Source organism: Danio aesculapii, chromosome 7 (genome assembly GCF_903798145.1).
Source record: "Danio aesculapii chromosome 7, fDanAes4.1, whole genome shotgun sequence".
Lineage (NCBI taxonomy): Eukaryota > Metazoa > Chordata > Actinopteri > Cypriniformes > Danionidae > Danio > Danio aesculapii.
This window is the reverse complement of record NC_079441.1, coordinates 39494694-39508096: the sequence shown is the minus strand read 5'-3', so window position 1 is coordinate 39508096 and position 13403 is coordinate 39494694. Positions and strand designations below refer to the sequence as shown.

Sequence of the window (13403 nt, the reverse complement as noted above, 5' to 3'; positions counted from 1 at the left end):
TATTACATAAATTAAGTTTTTAGTTACAATACTCCCAAAATAATTCTGCATAAATCTGAAAAAATATGTGTAAATGTATATTTATTCATTCATTCATTCATTCATATTCTTTTCGGCTTAGTCCCTTTATTAATCAGGGGTCACCACAGTGTTTTACGCAGCAGATGCCCGTCCAGCTGCAACCCAGCACTGGGAATAAATATATTTTTATTCAGTTTTATTATTATTATTATTATTATTATTCTAATTATATTATTATAACTTAATTAATTTCAGTGTCATTAGTAAATGCAATATATGATGTTTATAAACAAATTTTTATATGATTTATTTACAATACAGTTTGAAAAGTAATATTTTCTGTCTATCAGTAGATGTATTATATGAGAGACTTACTTGGATTTGCATTGTAAACCTTAAATAAATGTTTAAAAGTTATTCTTTTGTATTTTTTTGTTTTTAGTTTCTGTACTTCCAAAGTCATTCCACATAAATATGCAGATTTTTTACAACATTCTGTGCTGAAATGACAAAAAAAAGTCAGCAAATTATTTTTCTGGCCCTGGTCATCAGATGGATTTCTCATTATATTTCTAGATGTTCATATAATTTGTGCTCTTTTTTTATACCCTTTAATTAACCATATACTAGAGAGGACCAGAAGGTATAAAGATACAAGGGAAACAAATATGAAAAAATAACAATACGTTTTATCTTACATGACCTGTGTACCAGAGCCAAGATTTGAACATTAGTAAATATTCATTTGTCTGAGTAAAAAGAAATGTTTTCTCATCATTATTTCTTTGTAAAAAATGTATTCGTTCAGAGATCATGTATGACCTTTTTCCCCCCACAGTTGGACTGGAACCTCCACCATTATCAGTATCAGAGGAGAGACATTTGGCAATCCTCACTGAACTACCATTTGTTGTGCCCTTTGAGGAGAGAGTGAAGGTATGATACTTAATACCAGTCAACTATTCAGTGATATGTCATTTGAGAAGGTTGAACATTGTAATTATTTAATGTGTTTTTAAAAACCATTTTATTTTATTATGCCTTAGATTTTAAACATCCTATTTAAGGGCACAATATGTACGTTTTTTTCATTCAAATATCCAAAAAGCACTAGAACGGTGTTTATTTATATATATATATATATATATTTGACTTAATCTCCTTTCATTATTCCAACTGAATGTTTGAATGTTCAAATCCAAAGAAATAAGCAACTTTTACTAGAGACTCTGAATGTGTCTTGTGTGTTCATGCTAATGATGTCTGGTTTGGTTTTATAGAAAACAAAAACACTAAAGATGCTTTAATATATTGTGCTTTTTATTAGACTGTACAGAGCAGCATTATAATGGTGTGATTAAAATATATTTAGTATGAAAAAACATCACAGCTCCTTCAACACGTGATTACAAGCCAGAAGAGCCAGAAGTGGTGGACTGTGGCATAATAAAAGCTCTGCTGGTTTTGTGTCATGTCACACTTGTCTGTCGTAAGCGATTGCTTTGGTTGTCTTGTTTCACATGAACCACATCAGCTTTACTCTGCTCTGCTACTACCATGATAATAAATCTTAAAAATTTTAGCTCCTCTATGAACATTTCTGCAGGAGTCCAGTATGATGTAATGAAGACAACTCCCATGATTTCACACTCATCCTCAATCTACATCTTTGTTTGTTGTAAATACGTATTGTCTAGTGGTGAAAATGACATATTGTGCATTTAACATTAACATGAAGTGGTATATGACCACTGTCATTTTGTGTTCAGATTTTTCAGAAGTTGATCTATGCTGATAAGCGGGAAGTTCAAGGCGAGGGCCCTTTTTTGGATGGGGTTAACGTCACCATACGACGGAATTACATCTATGAAGATGCATATGACAAATTATCCCCTGAGAATGGTAAACAAGGCAGACCTGTTCCTTCAAATATGATGAAAGATTATAGCATACATAAAATGACATAGCATATATAATGTGGTTTTCGTTGTCACTGGGAACAGACATTATGCTATAATAATAAAAGTGTGAGGTGAAGGCAGTTTCACAAGAGAAACGTCTTTAGTTAGCAGTTCCAGACATTTATAGAAGATGTAGAAAAGTTTGTCATATTTGAATGTTTATTTCATTTTTAAACCTTGGTCTACATTTTCTTTTCCAGTATGTTTTTTCTGACAGTAGCTTAAAGGGATAGTTTACCAAAGAATGTAAATTCTGCCATCACTTGTTCAAAACCTTTTTGAGTTGCCTCCCACGGTTTAACACAAAAGATGATATTTTGGTAAAAACTGGATGTTGGTACCCATTGAGTATCATAGTATTTGTTTTTCTTGCTATAGAAGTGGATGGGTGCCAGCATTCTTCAAAATATCATCTTTTGTGTTCAGCAGGAAAAAAGAAACTCATAAAAGTTTAACCACGAGGGAGAACAATTGGTAATTGTCATTTTTGGGTCAATCTCTGTAACTTTATACTTCAAAAATTCAGAGTACAAGATTTGCAGAATTTCTTTTCTGCACTTTGATGAACATTCAACCAGGAAACATCATTGAAAAAAGAAAAATATTTTATGTTCTGAATGCAAGTTTGGCAGCTGTTTGTTAGGGGAATAGATTAAGCCGAATGAGTAACGTCCAGCTAGCACCACCAGAACAAACCAGCCGTTTACAGAGAAATGCAATTAAGACATCGTTTGATTAAAAGTAATGTTAAGCAATTCACAAGTTGACTGTTGCTTTTTATATAATGGTTGTTCTTTATATTATTGGCTGCGCTTTTCACAATTTTGGTTTTCTTCATTTCAGAGCCTGATCTGAAGAAGAGGATCAGGGTTCATCTTCTCAATGCTCACGGACTTGATGAAGCTGGCATTGACGGAGGAGGAATATTCAGAGAGTTTCTGAATGAGCTGTTGAAGTCAGGCTTTAATCCTAACCAAGGCTTCTTCAAGACCACCAATGAAGGTCTTCTCTACCCGAGTCCCACTGCAGAGATGCTTGTGGGAGAATCCTTCACCCGCCATTACTACTTTCTTGGCAGGATACTGGGAAAGGTAAGACTGATTTCACTGATATATTGCATTTCTCTGGAACATTCCTTATCTTTTCATTGACACAGGGACCAAAGTAGTAATAATTTGATAACTTCTCATACATTTGTCTTTCACTTCCATACACACTCAGACACAAACAAGGGCCTTTGGATCGATGCTGAAGGTCACATGTCTGGTTCAATCACTGGTCTCTGGCTGAGTAGCTTTATGGATTCCGTGCATTTGATTTATGAGGTCACTGGAGTTTAAAGTCAAGTTTATTTGTGGCCTTTTGATCCAAATAATTTTTCCTTTGTGTAGATTTATTTTTGTAAGATGATTGTGAAAATGATCTTAATGAAATCTCTGTGAAAGTCATGCAAATGTTGCACTTTATATAATAGTAATGGTCTACAATAACGTGACTCTGCTTGTGTATCAGGAAAACTGATGAAATTAGATGTAAAATTATGATTGATATATTTTAGGCTTTGCAAGATTCTGCACATATAGTAGCAATATATAGTTTTTGCTAAAGGCATAGCTCACCCCAAAACTGAAAGACTGTCATCATTTACTCCAATTATTCAATTATACAAAAAAATTGACCTTCATATACAGAGCTCGGCGATAAGGACTGCCTGATGGCCCAGGGCCAGTGTGCGAGATGCTCGGGACAGTAGACAGGATCGTTACTGGTGCGATTGGGCCAGTGCTGCTTTGTCACTTAAGTTTAATTTAGCTGCGACTGTTTGTCAGTTGCATGCAAATAGGGTGCTTTCACACCTAGACTTTTGTTTCAGAGCCTGTCTCATTTACCCAGTTAGCACAGTTCGTTTGGCAAATGTGAATCCTGCAATCGTGCTCAGATCCACACCAAAACAATCTGTCCGAGATCGCCTAAAAGCGGTGGTCTCGGCTCAATTGAAACGAACTCTAGTGAGAAAGCAAAAAAATTCAATGAACTAACGAACTAGGCCATATCACAGTGTATTATGGTTGTGTAGGCTAATAGCCATACATACAGCTATATGAAGAGAGAGATATGAGTAGGGTAGGATGTCATTCCTACCGGTAAATGTGCGTTTTATGGTGAAAACGTAAGTGAAAGCATTCAATTCAATTCACCTTTATTTGTATAGCGCTTTTACAATGTAGATTGTGTCAAAGCAGCTTCACATAAAAGGTCATAGTAAATTGGAACAGTGTAGTTCAGTTTTCAGTGTTTAAGTTCAGTTGAGCTCAGTTCAGTGTGGTTTAATAATCACTACTGAGAGTCCAAACACTGAAGAGCAAATCCAACGATGCGCAGCTCTACAGATCTCGAACCATGCAAGCCAGTGGCGACAGCGGAGAGGGAAAAAAAACTTCACTAATTGGCGAAAATGTAGAGAAAAAAACCTTGAGAGAAACCAGACTCAGTTGGGCACGGCCATTTTGCAAAAGCATGTGTGAAGCCGTTTGTTTTCACTCCAATTTAGTTCTACTTTAAAGTGGGTAGGGCATTGTAAACCTTAAATAAATGTTTAAAAGTTATTCTTTTGTATTTTTTTGTTTTTAGTTTCTGTACTTCCAAAGTCATTCCACATAAATATGCAGATTTTTTACAACATTCTGTGCTGAAATGACAAAAAAAAGTCAGCAAATTATTTTTCTGGCCCTGGTCATCAGATGGATTTCTCATTATATTTCTAGATGTTCATATAATTTGTGCTCTTTTTTTATACCCTTTAATTAACCATATACTAGAGAGGACCAGAAGGTATAAAGATACAAGGGAAACAAATATGAAAAAATAACAATACGTTTTATCTTACATGACCTGTGTACCAGAGCCAAGATTTGAACATTAGTAAATATTCATTTGTCTGAGTAAAAGAAATGTTTTCTCATCATTATTTCTTTGTAAAAAATGTATTCGTTCAGAGATCATGTATGACCTTTTTCCCCCCACAGTTGGACTGGAACCTCCACCATTATCAGTATCAGAGGAGAGACATTTGGCAATCCTCACTGAACTACCATTTGTTGTGCCCTTTGAGGAGAGAGTGAAGGTATGATACTTAATACCAGTCAACTATTCAGTGATATGTCATTTGAGAAGGTTGAACATTGTAATTATTTAATGTGTTTTTAAAAACCATTTTATTTTATTATGCCTTAGATTTTAAACATCCTATTTAAGGGCACAATATGTACGTTTTTTTTCATTCAAATATCCAAAAGCACTAGAACGGTGTTATTTATATATATATATATATATATTTGACTTAATCTCCTTTCATTATTCCAACTGAATGTTTGAATGTTCAAATCCAAAGAAATAAGCAACTTTTACTAGAGACTCTGAATGTGTCTTGTGTGTTCATGCTAATGATGTCTGGTTTGGTTTTATAGAAAACAAAAACACTAAAGATGCTTTAATATATTGTGCTTTTTATTAGACTGTACAGAGCAGCATTATAATGGTGTGATTAAAATATATTTAGTATGAAAAAACATCACAGCTCCTTCAACACGTGATTACAAGCCAGAAGAGCCAGAAGTGGTGGACTGTGGCATAATAAAAGCTCTGCTGGTTTTGTGTCATGTCACACTTGTCTGTCGTAAGCGATTGCTTTGGTTGTCTTGTTTCACATGAACCACATCAGCTTTACTCTGCTCTGCTACTACCATGATAATAAATCTTAAAAATTTTAGCTCCTCTATGAACATTTCTGCAGGAGTCCAGTATGATGTAATGAAGACAACTCCCATGATTTCACACTCATCCTCAATCTACATCTTTGTTTGTTGTAAATACGTATTGTCTAGTGGTGAAAATGACATATTGTGCATTTAACATTAACATGAAGTGGTATATGACCACTGTCATTTTGTGTTCAGATTTTTCAGAAGTTGATCTATGCTGATAAGCGGGAAGTTCAAGGCGAGGGCCCTTTTTTGGATGGGGTTAACGTCACCATACGACGGAATTACATCTATGAAGATGCATATGACAAATTATCCCCTGAGAATGGTAAACAAGGCAGACCTGTTCCTTCAAATATGATGAAAGATTATAGCATACATAAAATGACATAGCATATATAATGTGGTTTTCGTTGTCACTGGGAACAGACATTATGCTATAATAATAAAAGTGTGAGGTGAAGGCAGTTTCACAAGAGAAACGTCTTTAGTTAGCAGTTCCAGACATTTATAGAAGATGTAGAAAAGTTTGTCATATTTGAATGTTTATTTCATTTTTAAACCTTGGTCTACATTTTTCTTTTCCAGTATGTTTTTTCTGACAGTAGCTTAAAGGGATAGTTTACCAAAGAATGTAAATTCTGCCATCACTTGTTCAAAACCTTTTTGAGTTGCCTCCCACGGTTTAACACAAAAGATGATATTTTGGTAAAAACTGGATGTTGGTACCCATTGAGTATCATAGTATTTGTTTTTCTTGCTATAGAAGTGGATGGGTGCCAGCATTCTTCAAAATATCATCTTTTGTGTTCAGCAGGAAAAAAGAAACTCATAAAAGTTTAACCACGAGGGAGAACAATTGGTAATTGTCATTTTTGGGTCAATCTCTGTAACTTTATACTTCAAAAATTCAGAGTACAAGATTTGCAGAATTTCTTTTCTGCACTTTGATGAACATTCAACCAGGAAACATCATTGAAAAAAGAAAAATATTTTATGTTCTGAATGCAAGTTTGGCAGCTGTTTGTTAGGGGAATAGATTAAGCCGAATGAGTAACGTCCAGCTAGCACCACCAGAACAAACCAGCCGTTTACAGAGAAATGCAATTAAGACATCGTTTGATTAAAAGTAATGTTAAGCAATTCACAAGTTGACTGTTGCTTTTTATATAATGGTTGTTCTTTATATTATTGGCTGCGCTTTTCACAATTTTGGTTTTCTTCATTTCAGAGCCTGATCTGAAGAAGAGGATCAGGGTTCATCTTCTCAATGCTCACGGACTTGATGAAGCTGGCATTGACGGAGGAGGAATATTCAGAGAGTTTCTGAATGAGCTGTTGAAGTCAGGCTTTAATCCTAACCAAGGCTTCTTCAAGACCACCAATGAAGGTCTTCTCTACCCGAGTCCCACTGCAGAGATGCTTGTGGGAGAATCCTTCACCCGCCATTACTACTTTCTTGGCAGGATACTGGGAAAGGTAAGACTGATTTCACTGATATATTGCATTTCTCTGGAACATTCCTTATCTTTTCATTGACACAGGGACCAAAGTAGTAATAATTTGATAACTTCTCATACATTTGTCTTTCACTTCCATACACACTCAGACACAAACAAGGGCCTTTGGATCGATGCTGAAGGTCACATGTCTGGTTCAATCACTGGTCTCTGGCTGAGTAGCTTTATGGATTCCGTGCATTTGATTTATGAGGTCACTGGAGTTTAAAGTCAAGTTTATTTGTGGCCTTTTGATCCAAATAATTTTTCCTTTGTGTAGATTTATTTTTGTAAGATGATTGTGAAAATGATCTTAATGAAATCTCTGTGAAAGTCATGCAAATGTTGCACTTTATATAATAGTAATGGTCTACAATAACGTGACTCTGCTTGTGTATCAGGAAAACTGATGAAATTAGATGTAAAATTATGATTGATATATTTTAGGCTTTGCAAGATTCTGCACATATAGTAGCAATATATAGTTTTTGCTAAAGGCATAGCTCACCCCAAAACTGAAAGACTGTCATCATTTACTCCAATTATTCAATTATACAAAAAAATTGACCTTCATATACAGAGCTCGGCGATAAGGACTGCCTGATGGCCCAGGGCCAGTGTGCGAGATGCTCGGGACAGTAGACAGGATCGTTACTGGTGCGATTGGGCCAGTGCTGCTTTGTCACTTAAGTTTAATTTAGCTGCGACTGTTTGTCAGTTGCATGCAAATAGGGTGCTTTCACACCTAGACTTTTGTTTCAGAGCCTGTCTCATTTACCCAGTTAGCACAGTTCGTTTGGCAAATGTGAATCCTGCAATCGTGCTCAGATCCACACCAAAACAATCTGTCCGAGATCGCCTAAAAGCGGTGGTCTCGGCTCAATTGAAACGAACTCTAGTGAGAAAGCAAAAAAATTCAATGAACTAACGAACTAGGCCATATCACAGTGTATTATGGTTGTGTAGGCTAATAGCCATACATACAGCTATATGAAGAGAGAGATATGAGTAGGGTAGGATGTCATTCCTACCGGTAAATGTGCGTTTTATGGTGAAAACGTAAGTGAAAGCATTCAATTCAATTCACCTTTATTTGTATAGCGCTTTTACAATGTAGATTGTGTCAAAGCAGCTTCACATAAAAGGTCATAGTAAATTGGAACAGTGTAGTTCAGTTTTCAGTGTTTAAGTTCAGTTGAGCTCAGTTCAGTGTGGTTTAATAATCACTACTGAGAGTCCAAACACTGAAGAGCAAATCCAACGATGCGCAGCTCTACAGATCTCGAACCATGCAAGCCAGTGGCGACAGCGGAGAGGGAAAAAAAACTTCACTAATTGGCGAAAATGTAGAGAAAAAACCTTGAGAGAAACCAGACTCAGTTGGGCACGGCCATTTTGCAAAAGCATGTGTGAAGCCGTTTGTTTTCACTCCAATTTAGTTCTACTTTAAAGTGGGTAGGGCAATACAAATGTAGTTATAGTTGCGCCACTGCAGTGACATTTCTTTAAACCCGATGGTAGCCATGTGTGACTTTCTAGATAACTTGTACAATCCAAGTCACCTTATTAAGATCTCGCTGTATTCTGCTCCTCAGCTACCAATAAGAAGAATATCTATATTTCCTCTACTGACCATGATACGGTCATTTGCATCATTGATTCTTTGGTGACTTTATGATGTTTTAAGGATTTATTACAATCTAGTGGGTCTGGTGTCTTTTGTTGCAAGGTTAATGATGCCGGTAGGTACTATTCCCTCTGGCCAATCATTGATCTACAGTATTTCCACACCTCAATTTGATATTGGTATGGCTTGCTTTGAAAATTAGCCAAGATGATACTAAAATACGTAGCAGGTACTTGATACTGTAAGCTTTTCAAAAAGTGCCGTACCTAGCTGTACCATGCAGTGGTAAAGCACCATACATTATGATCCCTACTTGACATTACACGTCCTGTGATATGACTATTGTAATTGTGCACATTGCTATGTTGATAATGAAACCATATTTTGAGATTTTGGGATACTAATTGCATATTAATGTCTTCCTAATAAATGGAAACTGATTCACAATGGTATAATTTTGATAACTCTTCTGATTATCCAAATTTTGCCTGTTGTTTTCCTATATTGGCTGCACCTTTAGGTACTTTTTTTTTTATTTTATTGACGCAATAGTTTTGGCCATCTCTTTTGTGTGTCCACGAGCCGGTATTTATTAGCCGCTAATGTTTTTAAAGTTTCATTAATGCGTAGGCCCAGGATTGTTTATCGCGAAGCACATTGACTGGGGGAAGGGTAGATGAATTACCTCATGACAAGAAGCTCGCTGCTCAATTAGGCTACTCCATTAGCCCATGATTCCCCATCTCTGTTTGTGTAGCCATCGCATTTGGCCATGAGCGCTAAATCAGCTAGCACCATAAATAACCGGCTCCGTGCCGCTGGTAATAGAGTTTTGATCTGTTTTACAGTCACGGGCATCAACACCACTTGTGAAGAGGCAATTCAGGCCACTTATTAGAGGGCTATAATGAACACACACACATACACACACACACACCTTGTAGGATGGAAGGGACATAACTGAGCGTGTGCCCTGAGAAATGGCTGGCCCCACCCTGCTACTTTCCTGATCTTAATCCATTCAATTGCCCCCGCTCTTTAGTAATGGGCAGAGCAATTAAGGTGACGAGATTAATTTGAATTTGACTTTCAATTAACCCTCCTTCTCTCTCCATAAATATGTGAAAGAGTGGCAGACTGAGTGGGATATTGATATTTGTTTAGTGCTGTTATAAAGACGACTCGTACGCATTATAATGGCGTCACTGTTACCGGGTCAACCAAATGCAAAAAAGCTGGATTTCACTTTCTGTGAGATGATGTACAGTTGAAGTCAGAATTATTACCCCCCCCCCCCCCCAATATCTGTTTAGTGAAGAGAAGATTCTTTCAACACATTTCTAAACATAGAAGTTTTCATAACTCATCTCTAATAACTGATTTCTTTTATCTTTGCCATGATGACAGTAAATAATATTTGATTAGATATTTTTCAAGACACCTCTATACTATAAGTGACATTTAAACACTTAATTAGGTTAATTAGGTAAACTAGGCAGGTTTGGGTAATTAGCCAAGTTATTGTATAATGATGGTTTGTTCTGTAGACTATCTTAAAAAATATTAGCTTAAAGAGGCTAATAATTTTGACCTTTAAAATGGTTTTCAAAAAATTTAAAACTGCTTTTATTCTAGCTGGAAAAAAAAGGCTTTTTTCAGAAGAAAAATATTATCAGACATGCTGTGAAAATTTCCTTGCTCTGTTAAGCATAATTTGGGAAATATTTAAAAAAGAAAAAAAAAAATCAAAGGGGGGCAAATAATTCTGACTTCAACTGTATATATTTCATTTTTATTCCAATTCTGCTAATTTGTTTTGAAGGTAATGTTGTCTAGCAGGTCAATGGGGTTTTACATTGTGTGCTATGGTTTTCAATTAAAAACGTGTTTATAACTTGGAGCAGAAAGTTGTAAAATCTTTGTTTAAAGGGATAGTTCACCCAAATATGAAAATTCTGCCATTATTTACTCACACTCCACTTGTTGCAAACTTGTTGTTAGTTTATTTCTTGTTAAACACAAAAGAAGATGTACTGAAAAAATGTTTTTGTTCCTACTATGGATGTCAGTGGCTGCTGTTTTCCATCATTCTTCAGAATATCTTGTTTTGTGTTCAACAGAAGAAAGAAATTAAATAAAGTTTAGAACCGCTGGAGTGTGAGTAAATGGTGAAGAAATGTTCATTTTGGGGGGAACCAAGGATAATTGCCTTGTTTTTCAGATATGTTTACCTGAGATGCAAATTGATAAAAACTTGTTATCTAAGAAATTGAACAATTGTTTATTCTTAACCAGAACAAATGGTGTACATTTAGCTTTTTAAGTAAATATATCATGATTTGACCTCTGCACAAAAATGAAAACATCCTTTTCTGCAACTTTAATTTGTTCATTCATTCTTTCGCTGAGGAAGGAAAATGACTATAATGTATAGAGATCTGTTTGACATTTACATTTAGAGCACATATTGACACATTTTATTGCGTTTAAATAATTAAACGTTACATACTTAGGGCCCTAACATTAGATGTGTGAACCTACACTGGTCTCACAGTTCAGTTCGGTTACGACTATCATGCCATAGATTCGGTTCAATTCGATATCATGGTGCATTGACGATGCTTTTCATACACATTTTTATATTTTACTTCACAGCACAGCAATTCTTGTATTAAAATTTATAAATATATTTATATTTATATACTAATTGTAATACAATTTTGTCCTTTAATACATACAGCCAGATATATCAACTGTACCTTCAAAAACTCCAAGTACATGCACAGAACAACATGAGCATTTATAGCAAATAAACAAATATAAATATGCCCTCGCTTTCTGAGCCTTGTCTTGCAAGTTCTTTCTTACACCCATATGACTGGTCACGCGCTCAACAGAAAGGGCTGTGAATAAATTGCAGGGGTGATCACAGCTAATCCATGACAGACGCGGAGGAGAAAACTCGCTTTGCAGATGCACTTGTGTCTGGATCCACAAATATCGCTATAGCAGCTGAGAGGAGAGAACTTTCTCACGACAGCAGGTCGAAGGTCCACAGCGAGAGAGAGAGTAATTGAGTTTACTTTCAGTTTCTCCATAACAGTGAAACAGGAGCTTCTGCTGTAAGAGTCAGTAAAAGACTCTCCAGCAAACACACACACGCTGTGAATGTGCAGTTTCTGCGTTTTTAAGTAGTTGGAGCGTTGTAAATACTAACGCTCGCCTCCTTTGCCATAGTAACCTACCGCGACATAGCGCATACTGCATACACATTGCTAAATACACACAGGATGTACAGCAATACACAAAAATCTTTTACATTTGGTAACAAATTAAAGGATTAAAATGCTACAAAAATGATTATTTTCTACATAAATATAAAAATGACTATGTGCAAACTTTCATGTCAAGGGGCTTTTTTCAGTTTATTCATGACAATTTGCTTTTGTATAATATTATTATTAGCAGTATTATTTATTATATGCATATTTATATTTGTTAAAAAAAAAACAAGCTTTGATTTGTCCACCTGGTTTTGGAGATGTATTTATCACCATATAGGGTATAAGAATAGGACGTGTGTTTGGATATAACTCAGTTTCTTGACCACACTTCGTTATTATTGTTCATTTATTCCTTTGCTGGAAATTAGAACTAAATTCACAAATATTTTTGAAACTAATCTTTGTGCTTAACAAATTAAATGAAAAATGCAGGCTAATGGATGTTTTTAGTGGAGTGAGTTTCCTTGCTCCACGAAAGTAAAGGAGTAAAAAGTAAAAGTAAAGAGAAAGAGAAAGTAAAAAGGCCGAATGGAGGAGGCTCATTCTTTATCCTCATGCAGATGGTCTGCTTAACTATTTAACTCTCTAGTGAGGCGATCAGGTTTTTCCACTTACGAAGTCTGCCATGTAAATAGTAAATGCCCCATGGCGCGACACAACTGACGTTTAAAGGGAATAGGAGATGAGATTGGTTTAATGCATGTTATGCTCAAAACACACCCTTCACTCATTAAGAGAATAAGCACAACCCTGTTAGACCATGCGCCAGGGCGCAGAGTGTATTTTTCAGACCTTAAAATAGCAAAAGTGGATTCAGACATGCCCTAAATGTTTTTGCGCCATGCAATTCAGACTTTGTGCCTAAATCATTATAATAGAGTTCTTAGATATAATACATTTTTTGGGAAATACAGTTACTGATTTTTTTTTTATGGACCTGCTAACCAATGAAATACACTTAACTGAAGCCTTGGCTTGACGCTCTAGGTTCAAGGCATAATTTCTCTTATTCATGTAAAAAAAGAAAGTTATAGCCATCTACTTAAAGTCACATCCTTGTGTAGAATTACCCTGCTGCATTATTTTAACTGAAACACTCAGTCAGTCTACACTACCCCTTAAATACAGACTGAGTCACACACACACGAATAGCATGTGTTCTGCAGGGCTTAACTGTCCCTTTTCAAAGGGCAACCAGAAGGAAAGAGAAGGTCAGAACTCCTGATTGATGGCAAGTGTGTTAAATTTTT

The 13403-nt window shown here is 35.8% G+C and overlaps 1 protein-coding gene across 1 annotated transcript in view; it reads left to right on the top strand.

Moving 5' to 3' along the window:
- The window catches only part of ube3c (ubiquitin protein ligase E3C), a 46950-nt gene that overhangs the window by 21663 nt on the left and 11884 nt on the right, over positions 1-13403 (top strand). Inside the window, exons 17-19 of the mRNA XM_056461909.1 lie at positions 860-957; positions 1791-1923; positions 2826-3073. Of these exons, the coding sequence (XP_056317884.1) occupies positions 860-957; positions 1791-1923; positions 2826-3073 (479 nt within the window). The remainder of the gene's footprint in view (positions 1-859; positions 958-1790; positions 1924-2825; positions 3074-13403) is intronic.